At 41.3% G+C, this 14,626-nt stretch overlaps 1 protein-coding gene and 1 long non-coding RNA gene across 6 annotated transcripts in view; one reads left to right on the top strand and one right to left on the bottom strand.

Moving 5' to 3' along the window:
- Positions 1-13,660, bottom strand: part of FBXO25 (F-box protein 25) — a 30,566-nt gene extending 16,906 nt beyond the window's left edge. For 3 of the 5 annotated variants that reach the window (XM_042016783.1, XM_042016785.1, XM_042016786.1), the window contains exons 1-4: positions 13,556-13,660; positions 10,513-10,656; positions 3,661-3,770; positions 2,392-2,441 (exon numbers count right to left, since the gene is read on the bottom strand). In XM_042016783.1, coding sequence (XP_041872717.1) covers positions 2,392-2,441; positions 3,661-3,770; positions 10,513-10,649 — 297 coding nt within the window. In that variant the 5' untranslated portion in view covers positions 10,650-10,656; positions 13,556-13,660. Of the gene's footprint in view, positions 1-2,391; positions 2,442-3,660; positions 3,771-10,512; positions 10,657-13,500; positions 13,525-13,555 lie in introns of those variants that run through there. The other 2 variants (XM_042016784.1, XM_042016787.1) reach the window with 2 other exon arrangements.
- LOC121659049 lies at positions 3,764-5,143 on the top strand. The gene is made up of 2 exons (XR_006014147.1): positions 3,764-4,153; positions 4,618-5,143. It is a non-coding gene; the product is annotated as an uncharacterized LOC121659049 (long non-coding RNA).
- Positions 13,661-14,626: the final 966 nt, after the last annotated feature.

Below are 14,626 nucleotides of genomic sequence, written 5' to 3'. Positions count from 1 at the left end.
TCTTAATGTGAAAATGGAAGTTTCAGAGGCTGTTGTGAATGACTTAAGATGGTAGTAGCAGCCCAAAATGACATGAGATCACGTAAACTCAGTATATTTAGAGCCACAAAGCCACATTGGAGCCCAGGACCAAATATACTGAGGCTAGGAAAAAACTCTAACTGGTAAAAGAGAGTCTTGCAGAGCAGTGTGCTACTATGGTTTTATTAGCCATGGGAAGGAGGCAGATAAATAATTATTTGAAGCTCATTCCTAGACAGACTTCCTTGGTAAATTATGTGATGGTGACAAATTTGACAGTACAAATTAATGTTCCTTTTTGCGACCCAATGAAAGCTTACCCTGCATGTGCCCCAGTGGGACAGGACAGTTAACAATTCACTACAGAGTGGTGATAATTACTGCCTATTAGTTAATGACCAAATTCAGGATTGTCCTGCTTGCTCATTCAGCTGACATAGCTCAGATCCAAGCACACTGCACACTTCACGATATGCGTACCTTGCTTAGCTAATAGCAGTGAATGAACACATACAGTTAACAAAACTTTTGTTGAAATTTAAATATTTGTGGCTGTTCTCTGGCTAAACAGTTATCATAAGGTTATGCTTGAAACATTAATATGAGAGACATTTCCTTGAACAGATTTCTATGAAACTACAGCTCTACCTTTCCCAGTGTACCGTCATGACAAAATTATTCAAAGAGCATCTCCAATTTCATTTCAGCTACACACATGCATTTGTTTTGGTTTTCTTTCATTTCAATGCTCTCTCCTGCAGCATGTTTCATATGTTTCTTATCAAGACCTTCCTAACTTGTCATTTTGTCCTAAAAACCAGTATCCAGTTTGGGAAAAAAATGTTTCCTAGTTGTGAGTCTGCTATTTCAAAATCAAGAAAGATGAGAACCTGTAAGAAAAACTAGAGCCTCTAAATAATGTTTTAGATTAGCTTAAATTGTTGCTCTGAAATTTTTGGTTCATGTATGCTTATTCCTTGCTACTTTTTCAACCTTCTACTCTAAGCTTTTAAATTTATACAAAGAATTACTTGAAATATTAGTGTTTAATTCTAACCATCCTTGCTTTGTTTTTTAAATTAAAAAACCCAAATAAACCTGAAAGGTGAATAGTCAAATATCAGAAGATAACCAAAATATTTCGTCCACTCTGACTGGACAAGAAACAAAAGCAAATACTCACACATCACTAGTACACCAACTTCTGCATAAGTAGGGGAAAAAATAATCCCTATATATACAGGTTATGAAGGACACCAATGAGAGATTTTAGGCTATTTGTATTTTGGCCTCTATATAGTTTAAAACCTCAGCTTAACACCCTTACCATTCAAAGGGCCACAATGACTGGTGGCAGGCCGTCTGTTGTCCCCCTGCTCCTTCTCACCCTAATTTGATATGGCACAAAGGGAAAAAGCATGCTTGAGACTTTTGCAGACCAATCTAAGTTAACCTCATCTAGAAGATAAAGCAGAAAGAGGGCTGTGAATCTGGTGAAAGGCTTTACAGTACCCTTCAGATATAGACAGGCAGTCTCTGGGTCACTGGTCTACAAGGTCTGCAAAGTCTTGCAGTATGTCCTTTGTGTAAGCTCTCCTCAATAGCATGCCCTTCCTGAGTGAAAAGCTCTGTATTGTCTCTCTCAGCTCTAAAATGCAAAGCTACTTTTGCCTGCATGACTACAATCATCACACTCGCCTCCTTCCCTCTCTCCTGGCTGGTATTACTATGTGGATGTAAAACCTCTTTACTGGTGTTCCAAGTTCCACACATCCCAGATCGCCATGGCAATCAGCACAGGATGAAACTCAAACTTCAAGAGTTTAATCTCTACATAGAATGGATGTATTTTAACTCTTGGCTTTCCAAGAGGTCATTCCAAGAGCTTTCATGTTCCCTTTACAGTTACATGAAACAGTTTATATCCCAAACTGAAAGCATATGGACTTTGTTGATCCTCTTTGTAAAGTTTGAAACTGATGTTTTTCTTACTTCCATTCAAATTTACACCAAGATTCCAAAATATCAGGTGGCTGCCTGCAAGCAACTTCTTTGGAGATGTTTCTCTGGTTTTGCAAATACTTTCAATTTTAGTTCAAAGAGACAGTAGAAACACAGATGGGCTTGTATAAGTAGTGGAGAACTGTATGTCTATCCTTGCAAGTTCCCACATCTCTGCCACAAAGACCTACCTAGAAGTCACTCTGCCAGCTGCCTTTGCCTCACCATGTGCAGGTCTCCAGTGTTGCCAAATAAGAGAGTAAAGCATAAGCCCTAAGACCACATGGCAAAAATGCTTTTTTCAATATGCTTTCTGTCAATTAAGAACCACAAAGACTGTAGGAATCGACCCACACCATGCAGACTTACTTCCCTGGTGCTTTCTTTATGAACATAAATCCACTTTTCACGATAAAAACCTAAAAGAAAACCAAAATATAAGCATTTTAGGCTTCCACATTAGTTAATGCCTTCCACAAAGAAACTCAACTAAACATAAAATTTTCAATAAAATGCTTCAAAAGATAGTAGAACATTTTTAATGAAGGGAGTTTATAAAGCCTAGAAAAAAAAAAATTTCACAAGTTATGGACTTCATGGAAGTAACAGAAAAGTTATATAAATGGTTTTTTTTAAAACCAGAAGAGGTGGCACACAATTGGGAGATGAATGACAACTTTTGTCAGCTGTGACCAATCACTGACATAACAGTAGTCCTACATAATTCCTGACCTTTTTTTTTCCATACAACAGGCTCCTTAGCATTTGAAAGTACAGCAGATTTGGACAACATTTTTGTTCCTGGCCACTCTACCCCTGTAATCCATTTTCTTCTGTACAGGTGCCTGCTCTACATTGACTTGGTTCAACTAACTGGAGGAGACTGCAGGGAAGTTAAGGATATAAGACTAATAAAGGCAACCAGGCTGACCTTCAGCTTTCACAAGTCTCACATGTTGTCAGATGAGACATCCAGACTCTTGAATCTTCTGAAATACTTTAAACTCAGACAAGCTTGGAGAAGCTTGCAGCTTTCTGCAATACCATCTCTCTAAGAATTTTGGGGATATACAAATAACAGATAATTTCAAGATCAAAGCATTAGAAATGCCAAGAAGTTGCTAATCAACTTAACCTTTTTTACCTACTCTACCACATTCTCTGCTTCAGTAAGTTACTTGCTGCCATACACATTTGCAGCCCAAAGCACAAGTGATCTTTTAAATATGAGAACTGATAAAATGGCTTTCATATTTTAAATTTTTTTAAAGGGATTTCTCTCCAAGAAATTCAATACTGATAAAGTCTTTATCCAGAGATATCATTACTATGACAAAATATATTTATTTCTGAACTGATTCTGGAATTGTATAACTAATTACCATCTGAATTAAGCAAAAAATAAACCAACTGCTTTGGGAAGCAGAAGCTCCCATAAGCATCCAGAAGAATTTAGTCTCAAACTAGTCCACAGTCTCAATTAAGACATATCACTTTTGACACCAGAATTTGTTGCCAATACAGAAATAGACATAATTTGGAAGGCTACTTTATAGCTGAATATAAAATAATGGCTATTATAACATTTTTCTGAACCTACACGAGTCTTCTAAAATAAATGAAAAAACCCAGCCTTACATTGTGAATCCGTGTTATTCCTAAAATGATCTTTTTTCCTTTTCTTGGCTGCAAACTCACAGTCTTCAGTACTGTATACTTCTTCATTCTCATCATCCCCAGTTATGATACTGAAATAAAAATATCTAATTAGAATAACCATAATTAAATAAAATTAAAGATGCATACACCATTACAATTTTCTGCATTAAAATCTACCAGCTGAAAAAAAAATACATCATATTCTTAATTAAGATCTTCTACCTGATTGTCTATAGCAACATGTATCTTGAGAGAAGCTGTCTTGTTCTTTTCTTCTCAAAGGGGTCGAATTTTGTGTCGAAGTGATTAAATATGCAAAAGTACCTTCCTAAGAGGCATCTTGTAAGCCGTTACTGACATTCAGGAAGGACTACTAAGACGACAGTACTAACCGGACAACTGCAAAACTCTGCAAAGCTCTGGTGTACAAAAATCCATTACTTGAAGTGGCCCAAGCCTTAACTACACACAGGTAAAAGTCTGTGAAGAATTACTGCACATCCCTGCACAGGCAGAAAGCCAGCAAAGAACGACATCTCTCTTACTACTGTCACCTGCGGGACAAGGAAGGTCTTTCTTTTAAGAAATGCTTGACTCACAGCTCAGCACATACAGGTGTCATGGCACTGTTCTACCAATGATTTGTACAGCATGCAGAGCCACGTGGTCTGTCTCTGCCAGAGAGACTTAGCTGTACCTATGTCACTTCTGACAGTTAACTATGTAACCCAACAGTGAGGACTATACCAAATACTTATGTATATCGTACATACAATGTGAATATAGAAAAAAACCATACATACATACAAAAACAACACATACTATTAAGGCTTTTTTTTAATAAGCTAACCTTTCTAAAATTTATATACATTTAAAAATTGCCTGTGCTACAGAAAATATACACAGCTTCATAAAATTTGCTTTCCATTTTCGCAGTAACTATAAGGACCAGCAACGAAGATAAGAATGGGTGTTCTCTTTTCTAGCACGGGGAAGGAAGATACTTCATATGAAGGCCACAGTCTTGCACAGATAAGAATAATGAAGGATACATGGTAATGAAGTTTAACAGGGAGACTTTTTTATTTCTACATTATTGCTCTTTGACAATAAAGTCGTATACAAAACTCCTCACATTCATTACTATTTTTAATCTAAATTGCTTTTTATCATTGCCAGTTTGAACTTCAGATTTAAACAACTGAACACTGTAAACTGAAGGACACGATTTTTTTTCAAAAAGTATCTGGGCATTAAGTGACAAAAATCAAATTATTTTAGCCTATTTCTACTAGCTTATAGAGTTAAAATTCTCAGGTTTGAATCATTTGTTAAATAACACTGTAAAAAATTTTTGGTTTTTGAATAATTCTAATCAGTAAATGCTAGCTCAGCTTAAAGATACACAAGTTGAGAAGATTTAGAAAAAAAAAATTGGTTTCATCTTAGCTTTTTTTTTTTTCAGGATTTAAACCTAACAAACCTCTGCATTCAGACAGTGCTCAATCCAAGGTGGAGGCCTTAGTTCATGCCTTAGTATTTTTAATGCAGACAGTAAAGACTCAGTACCTTAAATACTCTGTGCAACAGTGCCAAATATCACATCTGGTCAAACAGCAAAATAGTTCAGAGGGAAGAAACCATCAAGAGAAAAAAAGCAAAGCAACTGACAAAAGCAAAACATCAACACCAACAAGTTACTTGATTATGTAATATTCCAATCCATCAGTTTGGGAGGTTTTTTCCCCAAAGCTACCATACAGGAAATCAATAAATTTACTAAAATTAATTTAATTATGTTTTAACATATTGGCTGCATCACCACACCATCTGAGAAGTTATTGCAGAATCTGAGGAGTTGCTACAGAACCAGAAATTGAGCCCAAAGCTCCCAGAGCTTTATCATCCTAACAACATATACAAGACTAGGGAGATATGTCCTGATACTCTGCCAGCAGATAATCCAGGCAGCACAGAAACACTCTCATTCCCCTTGACCTAGGGCAAGCAATGGGGAGAGGATGGGAGGTCACATTCCTGAAGGCCTGCTTAGAAGAGGAAGGTTAATATGTAAAGATTCCTTCTTTTGTTCCTGGAGAGGAAGTGTCCCTAGAAAGTAATTTAGACCAGTAACATACCTGAAGTGATTTAAAGCCCATTCCACTCAAGCATCATATAAATAACTAAGGCAGCTTAAGGAGTCAATAAATATAAGGAATTGTGAAGATAAAGAGGGTTATTTCAAACACCTTTGTCTAGCATTCAAATTTGCCTGTGACATTCCTGGAATTCCTCAAATCTCTTAAGAGAAAAGACAGATTGGACTGTTACCTCTAAGGATCTTCTGACATGAGACTTTATTTCCTCATGTTTTGTCCCACTTCACATGGAGAGTCTTTCCCTACTTATCTGTAAACACCACCAGTCTTCTTGACAAATTTTTAGTATGAAAGCAATTCATTAAAGCAAGGGTCCCACAGACATCAGAATAGGATAGAAACACAGAGTTACCCAGTGACTGCTAGTGTTCCTTCCAGAAATCTGTAGAGCTGCTTGACGAGTAATAAAAATACTGCTCTATTGTTCCAAAAGCAACCCCTGCCCCCTCAAACACCAAGCTAAGATACAAGAAACCAAATCAAGTGCTGCACATGCCATATGGTGTAACAGAAGCCTTAATTTAATGTTTTTATTATAATACTGCATGTGACATCAGTACACCTGGAAGGATTTAAATACATACATAATACTGCCAATTTACAGCTATTCTTACTCTCGTCTTGATGACGCACTTCATCAAAAATTATTCTAAAGCTTTTAAAAGCAAAGTACCTGGTGTCCTTAGAACTAAAATATCTTAGATAAATCATGTAAGAATTTCAGTTTTTCCAAAAAAAGTAATTTCTCAGCAGTATTTAAATAACCTCTTGGCTATGACGCTTAAAATGATGGAAAATGTGACAGGGTTATCTGAGCTCCAGCTATTTTCCCTCATCCCCTTGCTTCTTTTCACGTGGCCCTCAAGTCATGAAATTATATACAGAGACACACTAAATATTTTAGAAGTGACTCTTACAGCTTGACCACGCATGGAAAATCCTGAGCTAAGTGCATGCACCAAATGACTTTTGTCATTTGACAAATATATTGTAATGTTATCTGTTAATAGGTTCAAATCAAAGGACTTCCATCCAGTGCCAAAATCACTCTTGTGAACACTGTATCTCACAGAACTAAACAAGAGACAATGCAGACTGAAATGACTACCCTGCCAGCCTAAGTAGTTCATATGAACTTAACACAAAAAAATAAGTATCACCATCATGAAAATCTTATTAGTCTAATTCTCCTTCTTTTACCTCAAAAGGAACACATAAGACAGGTTTACTCCTAAATTGCAGGCTGCTGAAAGGCACTTGCATACAATTCTGTAAGGCAGCTCCTCTCCACACCAAACTCCACGGACACAATGCCACAGCACTGGAAGTATATACCTTTGCTTGAATTTACAGGCAGTCACGGCCAGCATTCACACCACAGAGCTTGAATGCACACAGCCCAAGCCACACTTCCAGTTACTGTATACCTTGAACACAAGGCACTCATGCAAATAACTAAGACCTACAGAACTGATAGTCTAATTTTTTTTTCCACCTTAGTTTCCATAGAAAGATCTAAAGTGCAGCTATTCAAGCATTATGCCAAACAATGAAAACTGTTCCTGCACAAGTGATTATATTTCTTCAAGCATGGGGACCATTAGGTCCACCAATTTTACTAACTGAGCAACTGGATTCACCAAGGCACGGGGTGACTAATCAAGCAAAGTTAGAAGTTCTATTTTAATAAGAACACATTCTTCAATTCAAGTAGCTGATGTGTCTTGAAGGTTTATTTCTAAATCTGTTTGCAATTAGATCTTTGTAATTTCTGAAGAGAAAATATTTGCAACAGGTAAAGGACAAAGTTTGGCAAGCAACAATATCTATACTTTCTCTCACAGAAGAGAAGCAAAACTAAAGAGGGTTTCAATCAACTACATAGCTTGAATTTCTTTATAAAGGAAAACTGCTATACTGCTCCCTGAAATACAATACTAAAGTACTAACTTCAGAAGAGATTCCTACAGAACATTTTGGTGAAAAATATTATTCCTTCCAACGGATGTAAATGAATAAAACCCTGCTAGAACTGCCAGACTGGCATACACCACCATCCCTATTCACAGGGCAGTTTAAAAAAAGACAAATAGGTATTTTTGTAGTTTACTGTATGCTTCTTCTACAAGGAAGCACTTTATCAAGTCTCATTCTTTTTTAGTGCTACATCCTGTTAACAAATATCCTAGGCTGAGCTGTCTTCAATATACACCATAATGATTTCCAAATAGCTTACGATGGTACAGAGAATCAGCCAGCAACACATCTTACACTGCTGTACCACAACGTGAAGCCCTGCCCATGGCACAGAAGAAGCCCAAGCCTGGATATATGCTGGGTATAGACTGGATAGGAAGCAGTTTTGCAGGAAAGGAGCCTGGAGTCTTGAGGGTAAGTAGCTGAAAACAGGTCAGCAGTGTGCCCTTGTGTTCTATTAAGCCAACTGCACCCTGGTTTGAGCTAACAAAAGTGTATCCTGCAGACTGAAAGAAGCAAACATCCATGTTTATTTGGCATGAGTACTCATCTGGAGTACTGTGTCTAGTTTGGGGCTCCCCAATACAATGAAAACATGATCATACTGGCACAACTCCAGTGGGGACTTACCAAGGTACTGGAGCACACGGTGCACAAGGGTAAGAGAACTGACCTCGTTCAGTGTTAAGAGCTGGTGGTGAAAGGAAATCTGATTGTTGTCAGTTTTTAATATGAGGCTATAAATAAGATGGAGTGAGACTGTAAGGTTGGAAGAAGTGGGCAGTAGTAAGTCAAGTGGTAATGGACACAATATGTAAAAAGAGAAATACTTACTAGACTGAGGAGGGCAGGGAGAAATGACACAATATAGGACAAGCCAAAAACAAACTAAAAACCAAAAAATTAAGAGTAACAGAACAGGAGCCCAGAGAAGAACTTCCATTCTTGGAAAAGCACAAAGCTGAACTGGGCAAGGCCCTGTACAATCCAACCCCAGCTGGCCTTGCTTTGAGTACGTGTTTCAATCAGATGACCCCCAGAGGTCATTTCCACCCTAACTTGTTCCATAATGTTGTGAAAACAGATGTTGTTAATTGCCGTTTAGCAGCAGAACTTAACTAGCATATAAAAAGTCCAAGTTATAATCATAGATCCAAATTTCAAAGTGTAGTGAAATTACTCAAAAGTAGTGCTACTATGCCAAGAAGTACCAACTTGAATTCGCTACTCTGAGTTTGGACAACATACATCAGTAATTAAATAGACAGAAGCAGAATTAAGAAGAAAAAAGTAAAGCCACAGTTTGTGGCTCCAGAGGAGTTCAGTTCTAGGATCTTCCAAGACTCAGGGAAAAGAAAACCAAAAAACCAAAACAATCCAGTATTTTTGCTCAAAGAAGCAATAAAAATAACTCACCTTGCTCTTTGGGAGAAAGATACATATATACATATACACACACCCCATTATAAGCAGAAGAGCAAAAGTCTCAGTGGTATTCACAAAGAGTGAGAACTCCTTTTTCATACTTGTCAAACAGCATTATTTATTTTTTAAAGCAATTTTCACAGTTGCTAAATACTTAGTAGATTTCCCTTAACTTGCCAAGTATATTATTAAAGATATAAAAGAGGGAAGATTTTTTTTTTTTTCAAAGGTATTTGAGGCAACTTTGATGTTGGAGGCTTACGGAACATTCTTTCAGACACAGTGTTTTGTAGCCACAGTGGCCAGACTGTGTGGATAAAGAAGTCCAAATGAGATCAGTGACAGATGACCACAAAAAGAAAAAAGGCATGAAGAAAACAGTAGGTTAAGCTTAACAATAATGCTTCACTGCTTGATAACTCCCTTGAGGATTGTTTCAGAAATTTAGAAAACACAGGTGTGTGACTACAGGAAGTCCTAGCTTCCCAGTAAATTCCATCTAAACCAGATGAGTTATCATTTACTGGACTAACAACAAAACACTGAATGTTCCCTTTCCTCATTATGAGCACATTATGCTGGAATTTATGACCAAGAATGTTATCCCTGAGAATTACTTCTTTGTGGAGAAATTTGCCTTGACAAAGCTATTTGTATCACACCAGTCTGTGGGCATTTGCCACAAGTATTACTTTATTTATCTAATCTCTTTCTTACCTATCCTACAGGAGCACATACAGTCATATATTGTGTTAGAGAATGAGCATTAAGCTACCACTGACTGTATATTTGGAGGAAAGGCATTTTCTGTCTGCCACACACTAATGCAACACCCACTCAGAAAGCCTTCATTCACTTCCAGGTAACAGTTCAATATGGCTGTTTGCACTTGCAATTTACAAGTGTCACTTTTACCTTTAAATATTACTCGACTGGCATTCGGAGAGGGGGCTTTTTTGTTGGGTTTTTTTTGGCTGTTGTTTTGTTTTTTGGGGGTTTTTTTTAGTATTTATTGTTTTATTATTTTGAAAGACATACAACCTAAGAAAGGACCTGGCTGCCTCAAATAAGCAACTCACAAAGAAGTGACAAAAGACAGACAATCTCCACAGGGGTCTCCTGTCTGCCTAACAAAACACATGACTGCATTTGTATACAGATGACATCAGCTACCACAAGCCGATGCAATCTGAATGGAAATTAAGTCAATCTTTGCCTTCCCACCTGCTATTAACTCATGCAGAATCACTTTCTTTTTTTTTAAACTTACACAGTGTGGCTGATATCATTCAGCTGATTATTCCCATCCTCAAGGGCAGGACTAAAGGGTTCACATCTTTTCCATCCATCTTCTGTTTTAACCCATCTCCATCCAGGGGATCTCCAGTCTTGGCCCAAAAATGGCATGGTTCCTCTATAGGCAGCAAGAAGAGATTTTTGGTCTATTATTTATTAAAAAAAGTTTCAAAACTTCCTGTCATTATTTCAGTTTTCTCTTTAGCCTTAAAAAAGAAAAAAAAAAAAAAGAAGAAACTACCTTGAGAAAAGTTCTCTATAAAGCATCCTTTTAAGAAATAGATTCAGTGGTTTAAGTACATTTTTTATTCTCTAACCACATTCTTCTTGTCTTTCAGCATTTAGTAGATGAAGGTAGATTTCCTTGTTCTTTAGAGAACAAGGAAAAGAAACCTGGTAGTCCAAGACAGGAACGATACCAAGAAGCAAAATTGTATCATGTGTAATCTGCTCTGCCATGATCAAACAGATTACTGATTTTTATATGTGACTAATAAATGGTTTTTAAAGAGATTGACAGATCACAAAATCAATATTGCTCCTTTTATTTTTTTCTAATCCTTACAAATACTGAGTTTATGGTACAATGTGTAGTGATGTTTTGGTAAAGGAATTTTCACTTTTCCCAAATATTTTTTCAGTTGTTGTTGAGGGTCACCACCTCTCATGCCAGCCTCGTATTAAGCAGATACCAGAACAAAAGAAGACTGCAACAAAGTCCATTGTGACACGTCTCCAGAAATTCCTACAAATAGATGCAGATCAACACAGGTATATCACTCAAACAGTGTTCTGCTACCATTTTTCAAAAGTGAGATTCACTTCTGACACATTAAGAATTTGAACAAGGCAATTTCTACACTCTGAAGACTATGACCTTGCCAGATTTGCCCTCTTCTTCCCATTCATGACACAAACATATTGCTCCTTAGTTTAAAAAGGGATTTCACATGCAAGCTATAGAGAGAAGATAGCATTATCATATTTGAAACACGTGTTAATATATCACAGCAACAGCTTAGGTTCTAAAAAATAAGCATTTTCTAATATTTTTTCAACTTGAAAAAATATTAGGCACCACATCAGTAAACATCACTATGAATTTATTTAAACATTTGCGCTCTTGACCAGCATTTGCCCAGTATATTCTTCAGAACAGGATAAAACATCAGAAGAAATACAGGCTGAGTGAGCCAGTTGGGTTTTTCTTTAATTAAAAATCTTCATACTATGCAAAACAAAGTGCATTGTCTAGGCCTCAGGATTGACTAAAGTCCCCTTCCTACTCATAACTCAGCTTTCCTCTGCTCCTAACAAGAACCTTTTCCAAGATTTACAACATCCGTTCCCCCAGTCACGACAAACTTTATTCATGCCTATCTGCTTTTCCAATCCTTTTACTGGTTCCTAGGAATAATACAAACCACAAGAAGTTGTTTAGTACTCCCCTCATACTGGTGTCATTATCACACCATGGTTTGGGTTGGAAGGGACCTTAGAGATCACCCAGTTCCAACCCCTCTGCCATGGGCAGGGATACCTTCCACTAAACCAGGTTGCTCAGAGTCACATCCACTCTGGCCTTGACCGCCAAAAAGGATGGGATACCCACCACTCCTCTGGGCAACCTGTGCCAGTGTTTCATCACTCTCACAGGAAAGAACTTTTTACTAAGACCTAACCTACACCCACCTTCTTTCAGTTTGATGCCACTCTGCTTTGTTCAGTCACTATGTGCCCTTGTAAAAAGTCCCTCTCCAGTTCTCTTGTAGCCTTACTCTAAGTACTGGAAGACTGCTCTAATGGTCTCCCCGAAGCCTTCTCTTCAGCTGGCTGAACAATCCCAATTCTCTCAGCCTGTGTTCATAGAACAGGTGCTCCAGCCCTCCTCTGGACTCTCTCCAACAGGTTCACAGCCTTCCTGTGGTGGGGATCCCAGAACTGGATGCAACACTGCACGTGGGATATGAGGAGAGCAGAGTAGAGGGGGAGAATCACCTCCCTTGACCCACTGGCCACATTTCCTTTGGTGCAGCCCAGAACACGTTTGGCTTTCTGGGCTGCAAGAGCACATTGCTGACTGATGTTGAGCTCCTTGTCAACCAATAACCCTGCGTCCTTCTCCTCAAAGCTTTTCTCAATCCACTCTCCACCCATCCCATACTTGTGCTCAGGACTGCCATGACCCAGGTGCAAGATCTGGCACCTGTCCTTGTTGCATTTTATGAGGTCTGCACACACTCATTTCTGTCTGGTCAAGATCCCTCTGGATGGCATCCATTCCCTCCAGCTTGTTGACTGCACCATGCAATTTGGTGCCACCCACAAACTTGCAGAGGGTGCACTCAATCGCACTGTCCATGTCTCTGACAAAAATGTCAAACAGGCCTGGCCCAATCCTGACCCCTCAGCAATGTCACCTGTCACTCCTCTCCACTTGGCAACAAAGCTGTTGACCACAGCTCTTTGAGGGTGACCATCCAGTCAGTTCCTTATCTACCCAGTGGTCTATCTGTCAAATCCACATCTCTCCAGTTTAGACACAAGGAATTTATGTGGGACACTGTCAAATGCTTTTCGTAAGTTCACGCAAATGACATCAGTTCCTGCGTGACTCCGTATGACCTCATCCACCAACCTTGAAACCCCACCATAGAAAGCCCCCAAATTTGTGAGGGAGGATTTGCTCCTAGTGAAACCATGCTAGCTCCCATCCTCATACAACCTAAAGAGATCCCAATACCCCATTCCTCCAGGCAGGCTCCACACACCTCCCTCCAGACCCCTCAGTACTGCCCGTCACGCCTCGCCCCAGCCGATTCCCCAGGCCCATCTGCACACCCAGACTTTAACACCTCGTTCCACGCTCCTTCAGCTCCATACGCCCTCAAGAGCCAATCCCAAACCCCTCAAGCCCCGACTGCCCACACTCAGCCCCAAGCCCCGGGCCGGCGGGGCTCACACAAGCGGCCCCGCAGGCGTCCTCCCGGCCCCGCTGCCGGCCGGGCCGCGCTCACCTCAGGGCGCCGTCCCCGCCGCTGCCCGCCCGGCGCTCGGCCCGGGCCCGGGGCTGTTGCCGGAAGTACCATGGGCCGCTCTGGCCACGCCCCCCCGCGCTGATTGGCCGCCGCCCGCCGAGCTTGTTGCTACCCGGCAGCGCGAGCCGCCATTGGCGCAGCGGGGCGGGGCCGTCCCCGCCCGCCGCGGGCCGGCTGCGTCACGTGACAGTCGCCCGCGAGGAGCACGTGCCAATGTTTTGGTCGGCGGGGGGCGGGGCGTGCGGCGCGCGCGGGGCGGGGCGTGGCCCCCCGGGGAAACCCCCCGGTGTGACCCCCCGGTGTGACCCCCCTAGGGAAACCCCCCGGTGTGACCCCCCCGGTGTGACCCCCCGGCGTGACCCCCTGGGGAAACCCCACCGGTGTGACCCCCTGGGGAAACCCCCCCCGGCGTGACCCCTCCCGGCGTGACTTCCTGGGGAAACCCCCCGGCGTGACCCCTCCCGTTGTGACCCCTTGGGGAAACCCTCCGGGTGCGACCCCTCTCGGTGTGACCCCTGGGGAAATCCCGCGGTGTGACCCCTCCCGTGTGACCCCTTGGGGAAACCCACCCAGTGTGTGAGGTGGGATGGCCCCCTGTGACCCCTGGAGAAACCCCCCGCCCCCAGTGTGACCCCTCCTGGTGCGACCGGGGTGACCCACCCGGTGTGCCACGCTCTCCCTGTAACCCCTCCCGGTGTGACCCCCTCTCTTCTATGACCAGTGTGACTCCCCGGCATGACCGGTGTGTCTGATACGACCCCCCCCCCCGGCACGCCCCATTGTGACCCTATGTCCCAGGTGTGCCTGGGTGTGCCCTGAGTACCCTGGTGTGCCCTCCCAGTGTGCCCCCACAGAGTACCCCATGCTCCCTGGTGTGACACCCACCCTGTGTGACCTGCCCATTGTGACCTGCCTAGTGACATCTGGTGTGCCCCTGCACCCCCGGTGTGCCCCTGTGTGCCCCAGTCTGCCCCCGGTGTGACTCTCCCTGTGTGCCCCGGGTGTGCCAGGAAAACCAAGCTTGCGGAGGGCCTTGTTTCTCAAAACTTT

Source organism: Corvus kubaryi, unplaced genomic scaffold (assembly GCF_017639235.1).
Source record: "Corvus kubaryi isolate FWS band 111438036 unplaced genomic scaffold, C.kubaryi_AGA036_p1.0 split3-73, whole genome shotgun sequence".
Classification (NCBI taxonomy): Eukaryota; Metazoa; Chordata; class Aves; order Passeriformes; family Corvidae; genus Corvus; species Corvus kubaryi.
The sequence above is the reverse complement of the archived record's forward strand: the minus strand, read 5'-3'. Positions and strand labels throughout refer to the sequence as shown.